Source organism: Sceloporus undulatus, chromosome 11 (assembly GCF_019175285.1).
Source record: "Sceloporus undulatus isolate JIND9_A2432 ecotype Alabama chromosome 11, SceUnd_v1.1, whole genome shotgun sequence".
In the NCBI taxonomy this organism is placed as follows: Eukaryota; Metazoa; Chordata; class Lepidosauria; order Squamata; family Phrynosomatidae; genus Sceloporus; species Sceloporus undulatus.
In genome coordinates this window covers 1945001-1959488 of record NC_056532.1, presented here as the reverse complement: position 1 = coordinate 1959488, position 14488 = coordinate 1945001, and the positions used below count along the sequence as shown (strand labels likewise).

The 14488-nt window shown below is 45.7% G+C and overlaps 1 protein-coding gene across 2 annotated transcripts in view; it reads left to right on the top strand.

The window, feature by feature from the left end:
* SPNS2 (sphingolipid transporter 2) overlaps nucleotides 1–14488 on the top strand; it is a 72703-nt gene that overhangs the window by 7781 nt on the left and 50434 nt on the right. For both annotated transcript variants that reach the window (XM_042442526.1, XM_042442527.1), the window contains exon 2: nucleotides 10325–10461. In XM_042442526.1, coding sequence (XP_042298460.1) covers nucleotides 10342–10461 — 120 coding nt within the window. In that variant the 5' untranslated portion in view covers nucleotides 10325–10341. The remainder of the gene's footprint in view (nucleotides 1–10324; nucleotides 10462–14488) is intronic.

Here is a 14488-nt window from a genome sequence, read left to right as displayed (position 1 = left end):
CTTTGCACCTTGGGTGCCACTGGATCCAGGTCCCTATATGGGAGAAAGATGGGATATAAGAATACTATTATTATTATATTATTATTATCATCTCTCTTTCCCCCTTTCACGCTGTTTTTGGCTCATATCGACAATATTGGTCTAGAGCTATAGTACAAAAAAGGTAACCAATTCTGGATCTTGCTGGGTTCCTAGCGTTTCAAATGGTGGCCCTGTGGCCAAGGATGCCTCCTTTCGGTGTCCCTACTGACATCAACTCCACTTACTTCTATCTCAGAGATTCCAACCTTTAGTCCTCCAGGTAATTTGGACTTCAACTCCCAGAGAGCCCCTGCCAACGTGGCTAAGAATCAAGAGTTTGGGCGCTGAAGCCCGAAAACATTTGGGAGGACCAAGTTTTGGGAACCAGCGTTCGGAGGCTCAAGATCCTCATAGGATAGGGCTGCTGTAACACGTTTTTGCCTGGTGGCAGCCTTGGAGACGGTTTGAAGTACGTATGGCAATACAGTGGTGCAAGTCATTGGGACCATGTGGCCACAACTTTTAACATGGTGGACCAACTTCAAAATGCTGGTTTAACAATTCTCTTCCTATTCTTTTGCCTCCAACCAGTAAGGAAAGCCAAAATAACAAAGTACAAAGAAGAGAGAGCTGTTATATTGATATATAGATAGATTAAGCCCAAGGCGGTGCCGGCCTTGTGTTTTTGAAATGTACCTTTGGAGATCTGGGTTTATTAATTTTGCAATTTTGGCTATTTTACAACGGCTCCCCGCCCCCTGCTTAAAGTGGAGCATTTCCCAGAAGTTCCCTTGTGATACTTACTCTCTCTGTCCAAAAAGGGAAGACAGAAAGGGAAGATGCTCTTTGCAAAGACCCCAGAGGCTTTAACATGATGCATGCAGATACCTTATACCCAGGTACCTCGGTCCTTGTAGCAGCTTTTAGGGAGAGCATCTACACTACAACATTGTGCTGGTTTAATCGCAGGCAGCTTACAATAAGGTAAAAACACAAACAATATAAGTGTCCAGTCTTGTGGACCTCTGGGATTTGTAGTTTGAGAAAGTTTTCAAATTTATTTTTTAAATTATAGTTTCCAGCATATAAAGGACGACTTAAACCATACAATAACAGATGTTTCGACTTCAAACAAACGACCCAACAATTATAGAGTAAGCAAAGCAAAACAAAAGACACCCACAATTGCAGATGAATGAAACAATCCCATATCGAGTTCCGGTTGCATTGCCTCCGTTCCGCCTTTCACCAAAATGGTTGCTCTTAGCGCGCTCATCACCGAATGCCACACGTTCCATGTATGGCTCCAATTTCTTCAGCTCTTGTCCTTTGCTCAATATCAGTATGTTTACAATATATTTATCTCGCTGCAGTCTTATTCCAAACAGTTTCGGTGACGCAGGCAGCTAAAAAGGCCAATGAGATTCTAGGCTGAATCAATAGCAGCTAGTATAGTGTCTGGATCCAGGGATGTAATAGTGCCCGTCTATTCTGCTTTGGTCAAGGCCCCACCTGGAATACTGTGTCAGTTCTGGGACCAACAATTCAAAAAGGATGTTGCAAATTCGAGCGTGTCCCGAGGGGGCCACCAAAATGGTGAAGGGTTTGGAAACCATGCCCTATGAGAGAAGAGGACTTAGGGAGCTGGGTATGTTTAGCCTAGAGAAGAGACAGTTAGAGGTGAAGGTGATATGATAGCCCTGTTTAAAGTATTTGCAAGGAGGTGTCATATTGGGAGGAAGCAAGCTTGTTTTTTGCTGCCAGAGAATAGGATCTGAAAAGAACAATGGATGCAAGCTGCAGGAAAAGAGATTCCAGCTCAACATTAGAAGAAATGTCCTGCAGTAAAAAGCGGTTTGACACTGAAAGACACTCCCAAAGTCCCCCACACTTTAGAGATCTTTAAACAGAGGCTGGATGGCCACATGTCAGGGTTGCTTTGATTGAGAGTTCCTGGCATGGCAGGAGGGTGGACCGGATGGCCCTGGGGTCCCTTCCAACTCTTAGGCTGTTACAGACTGCCAAAATAAAGCTGCTTTGGGTCTCTTTGGAGGTATGTTGTTTAAACGATGCATGCATCCTAGAATCACAGCTGCCCTCCAGTGCTTAGGAATGGAGTGTGGCTTTGGCACGACCTCCGGACTCTTAGGACCCATGTATCATTTCAATAGCATACCCTCCAAAAAAGGACCCAAAGCAGCTTTATTTTGGCAGTCTGGAACAGGCCTGTGATTCTTAAATATTTAGGGATCTTTCAACCCTTCTCACTGCTGTAGTACTGTGATTCCACTTTAACTGCTGCGACACAGCTGTGAGGAGGCACTAGAAGTCTTGCTTGCAATTCTAAGTGCCCCTTCTGCAAACTGCAGACCCCAGGTTCCCATGGGATGTTGCCATGGCAGTTAAAGTGGAATCGGAGCACTGTGATCTGCAACGTCCCCGAAACTGAATGTAATCCTCAGGCTGTGAAAAGTGTTTTCCTGCCCTTGTTGCAATGGACACAACACCACACTGATTTTTCAACATGAGGCCTGATTCATGCAAGGTGATTAAATTCGCCTTGAAATCCAAAGCGTGCCAGTGGGCAGTTTCGACCGTCTCCTTAATCCCGGTATCACATTAAAGCCTCTTTCGCAATCGCGGGTCGCTCAATAACAACGAGTCTCCTCTCCTCTCTCTTTTTCATTCCAAGCGTGCGGATTGTTTTCGTCTTGTTGGCTTTCCCTGTCAAGTCCATCAACAGCACCTTTACATTTCCATGGCAGCGAGGCCAGTTGCCGGTTGACTGGCATCTCCCAGGTTTGAAATAAGTGAGCGCCGGGCCCTCATGCGCAGCGATGCATGAAGGAGGGCCACGGTGCCCTGGGAGGAAGATGGACTGTTTTCCCTATTTCTCATAATTAATTAAAACAGAGAGAGAGAGAGGAATAATTTCCAAAGCGCATCCAAGAAAAGACCTGGGCGAGGTTTGAAAAGCGACACCGGCCCACCTTGTTATCGGGGGGCGGGTCAGGGGCTGTTTAAAAGCAGAAATAGATACAGAGCATCCATTTGTCCGGGGTAATTGAAACCTTTCCTGTGTTTCTGCCACAAAAACGGGAAGGGGAAAGAAATGCGCGACTTTTTCGTTTCGTTCATGCTCTGTTCCAAAAATATCATCTCGGCCACATTTTTGGTTTGGGAGGAGGAAAACTTGGGTTGGAAAGGAGGTGCGTGTGGCTTGTTGGCTTATTTTTTACTCGCTTTGCCCTTTCGGCTGGTGTGTTTTTGAGGCCGGACGAAAACGGCGGCAAGTTGGTCGAGAAGGAGGAGAGTGGGATATGTATGTATTTTAATGGGGCACTGTCTTTAAAATGGCGATGGATAAGATATGTCCTTATCCACTCTCTTCTCTTGGCTTCAAAAATAAAGGCCATGTTAGTCTGTAGACATCAGTACATAGAGAGACACTTTTGAGACTCGCGGAAAGAAAGACGTTGGCAACAGGGGCTTCGAAAATATAGCCGTGTTAGTCTGTGGAATCAGTACATAGAGAGATCTTGTAGCACCTTTGAGACTCGTGGAAAGAAACACATTGGCAGCAGGAGCTTTCGTCTATATGCATCTGAGGAAGTGGACTGAAGTTCTAGCAAAGCTCATACCGCCAACCTTTTATTTCAGTTGGTCTCAAAGGTGCGACAAGGGCCTGTTCCAGACTGCCAAAATAAAGCTGCTTCAGGTCTCTTTGGAGGTATGCTATTTAAATGATGCATGGGTCCTAAGAGTCCGGAGTCGCGCCAAAGCCACACTCCATTCCTAAGCACTGGAGCGCAGCTTTGGTGCAGCTTCCGGATTCTTAGGATCCATGCATCATTTAAACAGCATTCCTCCAAAGAGACCCAAAGCAGCTTTATTTTGGCAGTCTGGAACAGGCCAAGATCTCCTTTCTCTGACATATTTTTGTCCAAAGCTTTGCATTTTATAGCTGCTTAGGGAAACGTTAAAAATGCCGTCTCTGCGTGGCTCTTCTCCAAAAGTCATGATCATATTGGGATTCCTTGGTGTCCCTGCTGTGAGGCTAGTTGGAGTGATATAGACAGTGCAATTCAACATGGCAAAGTAGAATATAGATAGGACTGAGATGGCTGGCGCATGAAGAGTGCAATGCTCAATATTTGGAAATGCAGAGGATGAAATCTGAACCATTTCAGATGCGACGTAGGAGCTATAGTCATTGTTCTCATTGCTGTGTGCCTTCGAGGCCCCAAGGCGAACCTGCCATGGGGTTTTCTTGCCATCTTCTGGGGCTGAGAGAGTGTGACTTGCCCAGGATCACTCAGTGGGTTTACATGGATTCAAACCCTGCTCTCCAGAGTCATAGGCCAACACTCAAACCACTGCGCCACACTGGCTCTTACATACAAAAATATGTTTCTTCTCCCTTCTCTTCTTTTCACGTCTCTTTCATTATCATCCATCATTTTCAAAAGTAAGACATTATTGTCCATAGGCAAGTGTATAAATGTATTTTGAGGTCAGGAAATATTTCCCATGTGGTCATGGATCCCATTGATGCAAAGCAATCCGATGTTGAGGATGCCATTCATTTGGAAGTGGAAAGATTGGGTGCCAGAATAGATTTCACTGCCGTTCCTTGTTGTATGGGAGGAATGGCAAGGAGTAGCCAAGGAAGGCTGCCTGGAGTGTGAAAAAGATAAAGAGTTGTCCGGAAATTAAGCGTTATCCTCCTAACACATATAGTAGGCCCTTGGTATCCACAGGGGTTTGGTTCTTTCCATACCAGGGATGCTCAAGTCTAAACCTGTCTTGGGGTTTTCCTGGCAATATTTGATCAGAGGAGGTTGCCATTGCCTTCCTCTGAGCATATGAGAGCACCCAATGGGTTTCATGGCCGAGCGGAGAATTGAACCCTGGTCTCACTCAAAACTCAACCCATTACGCCACGCTGGCTGCGGTCATAGATGTAGTCATATAATGCCCCAAAGGCCAATCCAGAAGACACAGGGCAAGGACCTTAGCTCTGTGGACTTACAGATGCTTTGCATAGAGAAGAGCCCAGGTTCAATCCCTGGCATCTCCACATAGGGCTGGGAGAAGTTGCTTTCCGAAAACCTGGGGAGTGGTTGCACATCATTGTTGGCAACGCTGGCTTAGATGGACATGAGGCAGATCTATATTCTTGGTCAGCAACTGGTTTTCCTAGTCAGACACTTTGTTGAGAGCAAAAGCATCACCAGCTGGTGTCTCCTTCTGATAGACTGTAGTGCCTCTCCTTAAAAAACAACATCAGCGTTCCTTGGAGGCTCCTCTTGGCTGTCACTATGGTTTTCAAAAACCCCAGGAGAGATGGCTCAGGTTTCAAGGCACTGAGGTGGCGCAGAAAATGACCACCTCTTGGAGCGATGCAGTGGGTGTCACATCCACACTGTGCCGTTATAGCAGATAGATACCATTTTAACAGCCATATGGAATCCTTAGATTTGTAGCGTGATGAGATACTTAGGGCTTGAAAATAATCTCGGTAGAATGTAGGTTGAATCTTTGTTGTTTCAACCTGCATTGAAGGTTGAATCTTTGTTGTTTCAAATGCACCCAAGTAAGTTTTTTTGGGGAGAGGCTGCCAAAAAATCCATTTAACCCAGGATCATCAATCTTAAGGTTTTTACCCCATTTTCCTAAAAGATTTGCATTGTTGGTTATGTGAACAATAACCGATACAACTAGATCCGGGACAAAACTCTGCACGCCTTGAACATGTTTCAAGTACATTCGCATTGTCAACTCTAGCTTTATTCAAGCGCTGATACATGTGTGCAACAGAACTTGCACAGATGTGGTTCCAATAAAAAAAAATAGTGTGAACAACAAAACCAGCATGAAAGATTATTTGCACAGTTGTGCTAAAAAACGTCTAAATGACCTCTTGGACCTCTGTAGCATTAGAGCTCTCTGGCAGCAAGTCACACAGCTACAAATCCCAGGTTTCCATAAGCGTGGAATTAAAGTGCTGTAACTGGGTAGTGTGGAAACGCCACAAGGTACACCACTGTGAACCTACAGAGGTCCACCTGGCAGCACTTTGCCAAGAGATCTTTCAATGCCAGGCTCTTCCTTTTGCAAGAGGGTGTTTCTGGGCTGGTCTGATGTTTCAAATTGTTCTTCTGGCCCCTCCTATCTTTCCCATGTATTTCGCCAAGGCCGAATCGTGGGAGATTCAGGGTAGATCAAATGAATGCCTCCTTTGCACAGTGGATACATGGGTGGTGGAGAGCATCGCTGGCACACAGTGCAGGGATGGGCACCAACCGGGATGCTTAGTAGGGAACTTTATGCAGCAATTGGAATACCTTGGTTTTGGGGATCATCAGTGGCTGCTAATTAGGATAACTAATAGTAATACAGTGGTACCTCGGGATACGAATTACCCAGGTTATGAATTTTTCGGGATACGAATAAATCCCATAGGGATTTATTGTTTCGGGTTACGAAGGTTTTTTCGGGTTACGAAAAAACCCTGGCGCTGTTTAAATGGAGCCGCGGCAGAGCCGCGGCTTTTTTTCCCATTAGCGCCTATGGCAATTCGGGTTACGAAGGTTTTTCGGGTTACGAAATTAGCCGCGGAACGAATTAATTTCGTAACCCGAGGCACCACTGTAGCAGGTATCTTCAAGTCACCTGCTGACTTATGGTGACCCCCTGAATTTCAAAGGGTTTTCTTGGTCAGTGGTGGTTTGCCATTATCTTCCTCTGAATGCATGCTGCAGCACCTGGTGTTCCCCATTGATTTCTGCCTTTGCACAGCTTCTGATATCGGATAGCATGTGGGGCCCAAACCCAGTCTAAAGTCCTGCCACCACCATCTCCATACCCTAGGTTTAATAGGGACAGTCCCAACTAATCCACTTTTTGGGTTGCTTTGATAATGTCCCAGTTTTTCTCTCCTCCTGCTTTGTCCTCAGCTTCCTTCAGTTGCTCTAAACTGAGTTCCAGGCTCAAAAGGAGAAATGTTGGGCAGGTATGTGCCCCCACCTCTACTTCCTCCTTCTGCTTCTTCCCCTTGCTGCCTCCAGCAGCTCCTGAGCCCAAGCTGCAGCAGTTGCCACCATCCCCACTGTTGGATGAGTAGTTGCACTTGCCAGATAGCTGTGGCTGAGAAAGGTGGCCTGGATACAATTTAAAAAGGATATTGAGAAGCTGGAGCGTGTCCAGAGGAGTGCAACCAAAATAGTGAAGGGTCTGGAAACCACAATGCCCTATGAGGAGAGACTTAGGAAGCTGGTTATGTTTAACCTGGAGAAGAGAGGGTTAAGAGGTGATATGATAGCCCTGTTTAAGTATTTCAAGGGATGTCACATTGAAGATGGAGCAAGCTTATTTTCCGATGCTCCAGAGAATAGTAACGAGCAATGGATGCAAGGTACAGGAAAAGAGATTCCACCTCAACATTAGAAGGAACCTCTTGACAGTAAGAACTGTTCAACAGTGGAACACACTCCCTTGGAGAGTGGTGGCGTCTCCTTCTTTGGAGGTCTTTCAACAGAGGCTGGATGGCCATCTGTTGGGGGTGCTTTGATTGAGAGTTCCTGCATGTCAGGGGGTTGAATTAGATGGCCTTTGAGGTCTCTTCCAAGACTCTGATTCTGTGTTTCGATAATGATGTCGTTTCCTCTGTGGCCCAGTTAGCAGAGGCCAAACCACCACTGCTGCAGCCAGCAATGGCTGTCAAGCTCTGGGACTGAGGCTGCTCTTGTACCCCTCCCCACACAACCCCCCCTCTATTTTCTGCACTTGGGGGGGGCACCTCCACCACCCCACTCTTGGTATGCCAATGGAGCCTGGGTGCAGTTGCACCAAGGTGTTGGCAACTGGTTGGACACTGTGCAGACAAGAATGTTGGGCCTGGTCAGCCTTGGATGCCATGCAGCAAGGTGCTTCTGAACTCCTTGTGTGACCCTGGATTGGGCCATGCATCTTCCAGTGCCCAACTCCTAGCATGGGCACACATGCACCTGTATTCAGCTTCTCGACCAGATCAACCAGGTGAACAAGGATCCGTGGCTGTCACCGCAGCTCCGGAGTCCATCCATCAGATGCGAGCGCGATTGTGGAAATTGATCTGTCCCTAACTAGACGATCTGTCACCAAATCTGTCTCCACGGCCGAGAGTCGTTTTCCAAATTTGTTTACCAGTCAATCAGTGTTCTGATGTCGCCCGTAATTTGAGGCCCCCTTTAAATGCATTGCCATGGCAGGGTTTGGCTGCGTTAGTCCGCCATCTGCGTTCTGTCACCACTTTGCCTCGCCGTTGTATTTATTCCTTTGTTCTCCTGTGTTTCGCTGCTCCGCCCTGGCGACTGCACCGTCCTCCAGCATTATGCCACCTCCGTCGTATTGCACCTCAGCCTTAGTCGTCTTAAAGAGGCGATTGAAAACTTCCCAGCCTAAGGAAAAATAAATACTCATGAAATAAATTGGGCAACAAAGCCTGGCACTGGTTTCAACCAACAGGATATTAAAATAAGAGAGAAATTATTGAATTGCTGATAGTCTTCTGTGGGTTTTTCGGGCCGTGTTCTGGAGGAATTTATTCCTGGCGTCTCACCTGCAACTGCCACTGGCATCTTCAGAGGTTGGTGACATGCCCGCCACCATTGCCAGTGAAACCTCAGGGTTAAACTCCTCCAGATCGCAGCCGCGCAGCCTGGAAAGCTCACAGAAGACTATGGATGGCGTCCATGAAAGCCTTCGACTTCATAGCCCTGCTCATGTTTTGCAAACCCAGGACAGCCATGACTACCTATCAGTAGAAGTAAATAATAATAATAATAATAATAATAATAATAATAATAATAATAATAATAATAATAATAATAATAATTGTTATTTATATTTCCCGCCTCTCTCTGCGGATCGAGGCAGGATTACAACAAAAGAGGTCTTCCTCTTTTCTTGTTACCTCCAACTTTTCCCAGCATTATCAACTTTTCCATTGAGTCATGTCACCTCATGATAATTTTATTATTATTTATTATTATTATTTATAAATCATTTTATTATTTCTTATTAGTATGATACGTCCAAAGTACAGTAGCCTCAGTTTAGTCATTTGGGCATCTAGTGTGAGTGCAGACTTGACTTACTGTAGGACCTATTTATTTGTCTTTGGAGCCGTCCGCAGTATTTTTAACACTCCCCACCAACACCATATTGTAAATGAGTAGATGTTCCTCCTGTCATATTTCCATCCATGTACAGCAATTGGAAATACAGCTGGCCCTCTGTATCCACAGATTCTTTATCCACGGATTCAAGCATCCACGGCTTTAAAATATTCAAAAACTGTATAATTTCCAAAACTATGATTTTGCCATTTTATGTAAAGGTCACCATCTTACTATCCATTGAATATAATGGGCCTTGAGCACCCACAGATTTTAGTATCCATATGGGGTCCTGGAACCAAACCCCAGCGGATACCAAGAGCCCACTATATTATAGTACAGTGACGGCGAACCTATGGCAGGCATGCCAGAGGTGGCACTCAGAGCCCTCTCTGTGGGCACATGTGCCATCATCCCAGCACAGAGTTTGCCAGAGTTTGTTACTAGAAAGCCAGAGGGACGTGGCACTTTGCAATAAATAAGTGGGTTTGGGGTCTCAATTTGGGCACTCGGCCTCAAAAAGGTTCACCATCACTGTTATAGCATGTATGATCCTATCTATTTCTCTTCTTCAAATCTATATCTAAGATTCTTTGCAAACAGTGCTATGCTGCCTGCATACAGTTGCATGCAAGAATCCAGCCATGATCTTCTATGATACATATATGTGGTTCTTGCTTGAAGGTAGAGCTTGGGAAGGAGACTTGGACCACAGTCCCTGAGTCGGCGGCATGGGGGATTCTGGGAGATTTAGTCCCACATTTTCTAGGCTCTGGTTCCATTCCCCTGAAGAGAGCACAAGCTTTTCTCTTCCTAGTTAAATGAAGCTACAAAACAATGTGGTCTTGAAGGTCTCTTGAAGAAGAGTCATGTCCATATCATGCTGCAGGGCATTTCATACAATGGAGTCACCACGGAGTAGGTCCTGTCTCTCATGTCTAGCATTGTAATAGATCTTACCATTAGGCATGTGAGCCAGATCCCTGGAACCTTATCTTCAGACCAGGGCATGCTTCCATGCGTGCAAATGATACTTGAAATAATTGAATGCAAAGCCAGATTTAGGAGCTGCTTTGTCCTCTTCTAACAGTTTGGGAAGCGCCATCTCAACCCATCTCTTCTTTTCTGTCCTTCTCCAACAGTCTTCATCTGTAGCTTCATGGTGGCAGCTCCCATATTTGGCTACCTGGGCGACAGATTCAACAGGAAGATAATTCTCAGCTGTGGGATCTTCTTCTGGTCGGCCATCACCTTCTCCAGCTCCTTCATCACCCAAAAGGTAAGCTGTTTTGCGGGGGGTTCTGGGTTGTGTCAGCTGCAGGAATGGCCAGGAGACACATGGAGCTCTTGGAATAGAAAAGAAGGCGAGAAGATTCATTGCACTTTGCAGGCCCAAGGTTGCGTTCCTGGTGTCTGCAGATAAGACCGGGAAAACCTCAACACAACCAGGTTTTCAAGGTCCATTTAAGACCAGTTGAGTAGGGTTGATCAATGACTTAGTAAGATTATATCTGGATAAATTTGGATAGGCATGAAAAGTGCATCTGAGGGGTAAAGCTGAAGTCTTTTTTCTTAAGGCCATGGGTTGTCAAGTTTACAATTGTTAATGGCTGAATGTGAGCTGAGAAACCTATGTCTTGCCAGGCGGTGCCACAGCGTCTAAGGCACTGCAGATCAAGGAGCCAAGGAATGATGGCCGCATTGCTTTGCCAGTCACAGGGTGCCTTGAGAGAAGCATGAGGACTTTCCTCAGCCGACTATTTCAATGCGCCTCCATTTCCAGCTCTGTGATCTGCAGCACCTTGGAAACCCTTGGGTTGGCATGTAGCCTGGCTTAAGAGGTAGACTTGAAGGTAAGGCAGAAGAAGTAGCTACAAGATTGGAGCTCCGTGGTTTCAATGTTGGGACAACATCTTTGGAGAGAAGTGTTCAAATCCTCGCATGGCCATGGAAACCCACTGTGTGACCTAGCTAAGCCACATACTCTCAGCCTCAGGGGAAGGCAATGGCAAAAAGCCTCTGGAAAAATCTTGCCAAGGAAGCTCCATGATAATCCTATAAACTGGAAACGACTTCTGTTCTGTGACAATGAGCTGATGATACAGAATCTTGGCCGTTGTTTCTAAAATGCCTGCTGCGTTCATTCAAGACGTTTGGGATTGACAGGCATTGCAGCTTTATTTTTCTGCTTTCCTATGATCCTTGCCAACTTCAGGTTTTATGGTTCTTTGGACATGAGAGGGAAAGCCAACCCTCATTGCAACAACGTGTGACGAACTGGCTCCTAGTGCATGGAAATTTTTGTCGCTAGTCTTCAAGACTATTTGTTCTTCTTCAACATTTTTATCCATATTATTTTCTCCTCTTGTTGGTTTAGAAAGAAAGGGGGCATAGTATCTTTCCTACTCCAGTGGGCATGCAACTCAGGGGTGACAGCAGAGGAAAATCGAGGCAGAGGTAAATGGAAAAATAAGACTGCGGGGATGTTGCAGCAACTCAGGCTTAGTTATAAAGCAATGGGTTGCATCAGTGATCGTATGGAAAAAAGCAAACATCTCACTAACATGAAGCCAGCAAAAGGTTCGCCTCTCCTCTCCTTTCTCTCCTTTAAGGCTTGGTAGTCTTCCACTGGGAAAACATGACCTTTGGGAATGTGAACTTTCTTCCATCCCAGCCCCTGGATCCTACTGACCGCTGACCTTCTTATTTAGCTTGGCTTTTAGCATGTGCCTCGGCACACTTGCTTGAACCACCTGAAACTATTTGCAGGTATACTGTTAGTGACATAGACATGTGTAAGTCACGTGGGGCAAATTATTTGCCACTGTGCAAGAAAACTGATCTGCTAAACAGGAGCACATACAGCAATGTGAAGTCGAAGGCTTTCACGGCCGGCGTCCATAGGTTTTTTGGTGCGCCTTTCGGGCTATGAGGCCGTGTTCTTTCTCTGAAGATGCCAGCCACAGCTACTGGTGAAACATCAGGAATAAACCCTTCTAGAACATGGCCTCATAGCCCGAAAACCCCACAAAGAAACCCCATATGCTTCAAGATGTAGACGTGTTGGTCTGTAGGATCGGTATGTAGAAAGATCTTGTGGACCCTTTGAGACTAACTGGAAGAAAGAAGTTGGCAGCATGAGCTTTCACAGACTTCAGTCTACTCCCTCAGATGCATAACAATGTCATGCATTGCAGTTGAACGTTGTGGATATGAATGATGGGAGTGCAGTGCACAATGGCACCAGTCATTGGCATCTGTTGTGCAGTGTTGCATGGAGTTGGGGCAACATATCTCTACAAGGCAATATATACCCTGCATTGAGGGAATGTTGGTTGCAGCTGGTACATTATTGTTTAACATGGACCGGATTGGTAGCTGGTAGATTATTGTCCAATCTGCTTGGATTCAGTAGATTGCTCTACAAGGGGCTGATAGAGGTATGGCTGGTCCTGCTGTATGATACCTGTGGGATGGTTGCATATTGGAATGGATGATCTGCGTGGTCCCATCCCTAACTTGGCAATGCTACACATGTTGTGCGGAGACTGAGAAAGTAATATTTTGGACAACAGTTCCCAAAATCCCCCAACTGGTATGGCCACCTTTTCCCACACTTTAGTGCAGTGGTGGAGAACCTTTTAGAGATTGAATGCCCAAACTGCAACGCAAACCCCACTTATTTATTGCAAAGTGCCACGTCCCTCTGGATTTCTAATGATAAACTCTAGTGAAGTCTATGTTGGGACGATGGTGCGTGTCCCCACAAAGAGGGCTCTGAGTGCCAACTCTGGCACGCGTACCATAGGTTTGCCATCACTGCTTTAGTGTAAGGGGCAAGCTGTCTTCCCAGGATGAGTCCTTGGATGGATTCGTATTTTTTATAGGATATTAACACTTCTTTTTTATTATCTCATCTTGAGATGGGCTCATAGATCTTTGAAACACCTTAGGTCCAGACCCACAAAACACCATCAGTGAGAAGTCGAAGGCTTTCACGGTCGGCATCCATAGTTTTCTGTGGGTTTTCTGGACTATGTGGCCGCGTTCTGGAAGAATGCATTCCTGACCTGTCTCTGTGATTGGCATCTTAACACGGTGGTACCCAACACACTTCCATGCCGCCATTCTTTGAAGATGCCATCCACAGTTGTGCGCGAAATGTCAGGAGTAAATTCTTCCAGAACGCAGCCACATAGCCTTGGAAAACCCACAGAAAATCATTGGTGAGATTGGTAGGCACTAAGAGCGGGACCTTCTTAGGGGTGGTGCCATGTTTATGGACCTCTGAGGGAGAGTATTATAGTATTATATACCTCCTTTACCACATTCCTGCATGGCGGGGGGTTGGATTCGATGGCCCTTGTGATCCCTTCCAACTCTAAGATTCTGTGATGACATACAGGCCTTGGGTATCCACACTGCAGAAATAAGTGATATTGAAATACTGGAGACGGAGACGGAGAGAAAGGAAACAGAGCGTTGCCCTATATGGATATTCATTTATGGAAATATTTAGGCCGTCCTAATGTTATTCTCAAGGTTGGTGCAGACAATAAACTGACTTGAGCATTCAATTCACAATTGCTAGGTCAGAAACATGTTGGGATTATTACTATGGATGTAGCGTTCCCAGTTTTTGATGTCCGTAGTGCTATCCTGCCTTTCTCCTTAAAGAGTCTGAGATAGCAGCCTTAGAGGTTAATCCCATTTGATTCTTGCAATGATCCATTAGGGTTTCCTCCCGGAGAGAAATGTAGCTGAAGTTTCCTTGTGAACTTCATGGATGAGTGGAGATTTGAATCCAGGCCTCCGACCCTTCATGCTCCTGTCTCCTGCTGCACATCACATTGCTAGGAAATGTTTGACAACGGAGCCTCTTTGGGACAGTAAAAACAAGGTATACCTCAGGCTAAAGGTCTGTCTCAGTTCTTGAGGTCTGTGGCTTTTCCAAGGCCTGCCCAGACAGGGAAGGAATTACTGGAGGAAATAGGATTTTACTGCTCACAAGGGCTTTGAACAATACTGCTGAGTTTATGCAAAAAGACTCTTAGGCCCCATACAGACAGGCCAAAATAAAGCTGCTTCAGGTCACTTTGGAGGTATGCTATTTAAAGGATGCATGTGTCCTAAGAGTCCAGAATCCATGCTAAAGCCATGCTCCAGTCCTAAAGACTGGAGCACATCTTTGGTGCAGCTTCTGACCTCTTAGGACACACACATCATTTAAACAGCATACCTCCAAAGTGACCCGAAGCAGCTTTATTTTGGCTTGTCTGTATGGGGCCTTAGAATCCTAGAGTTGG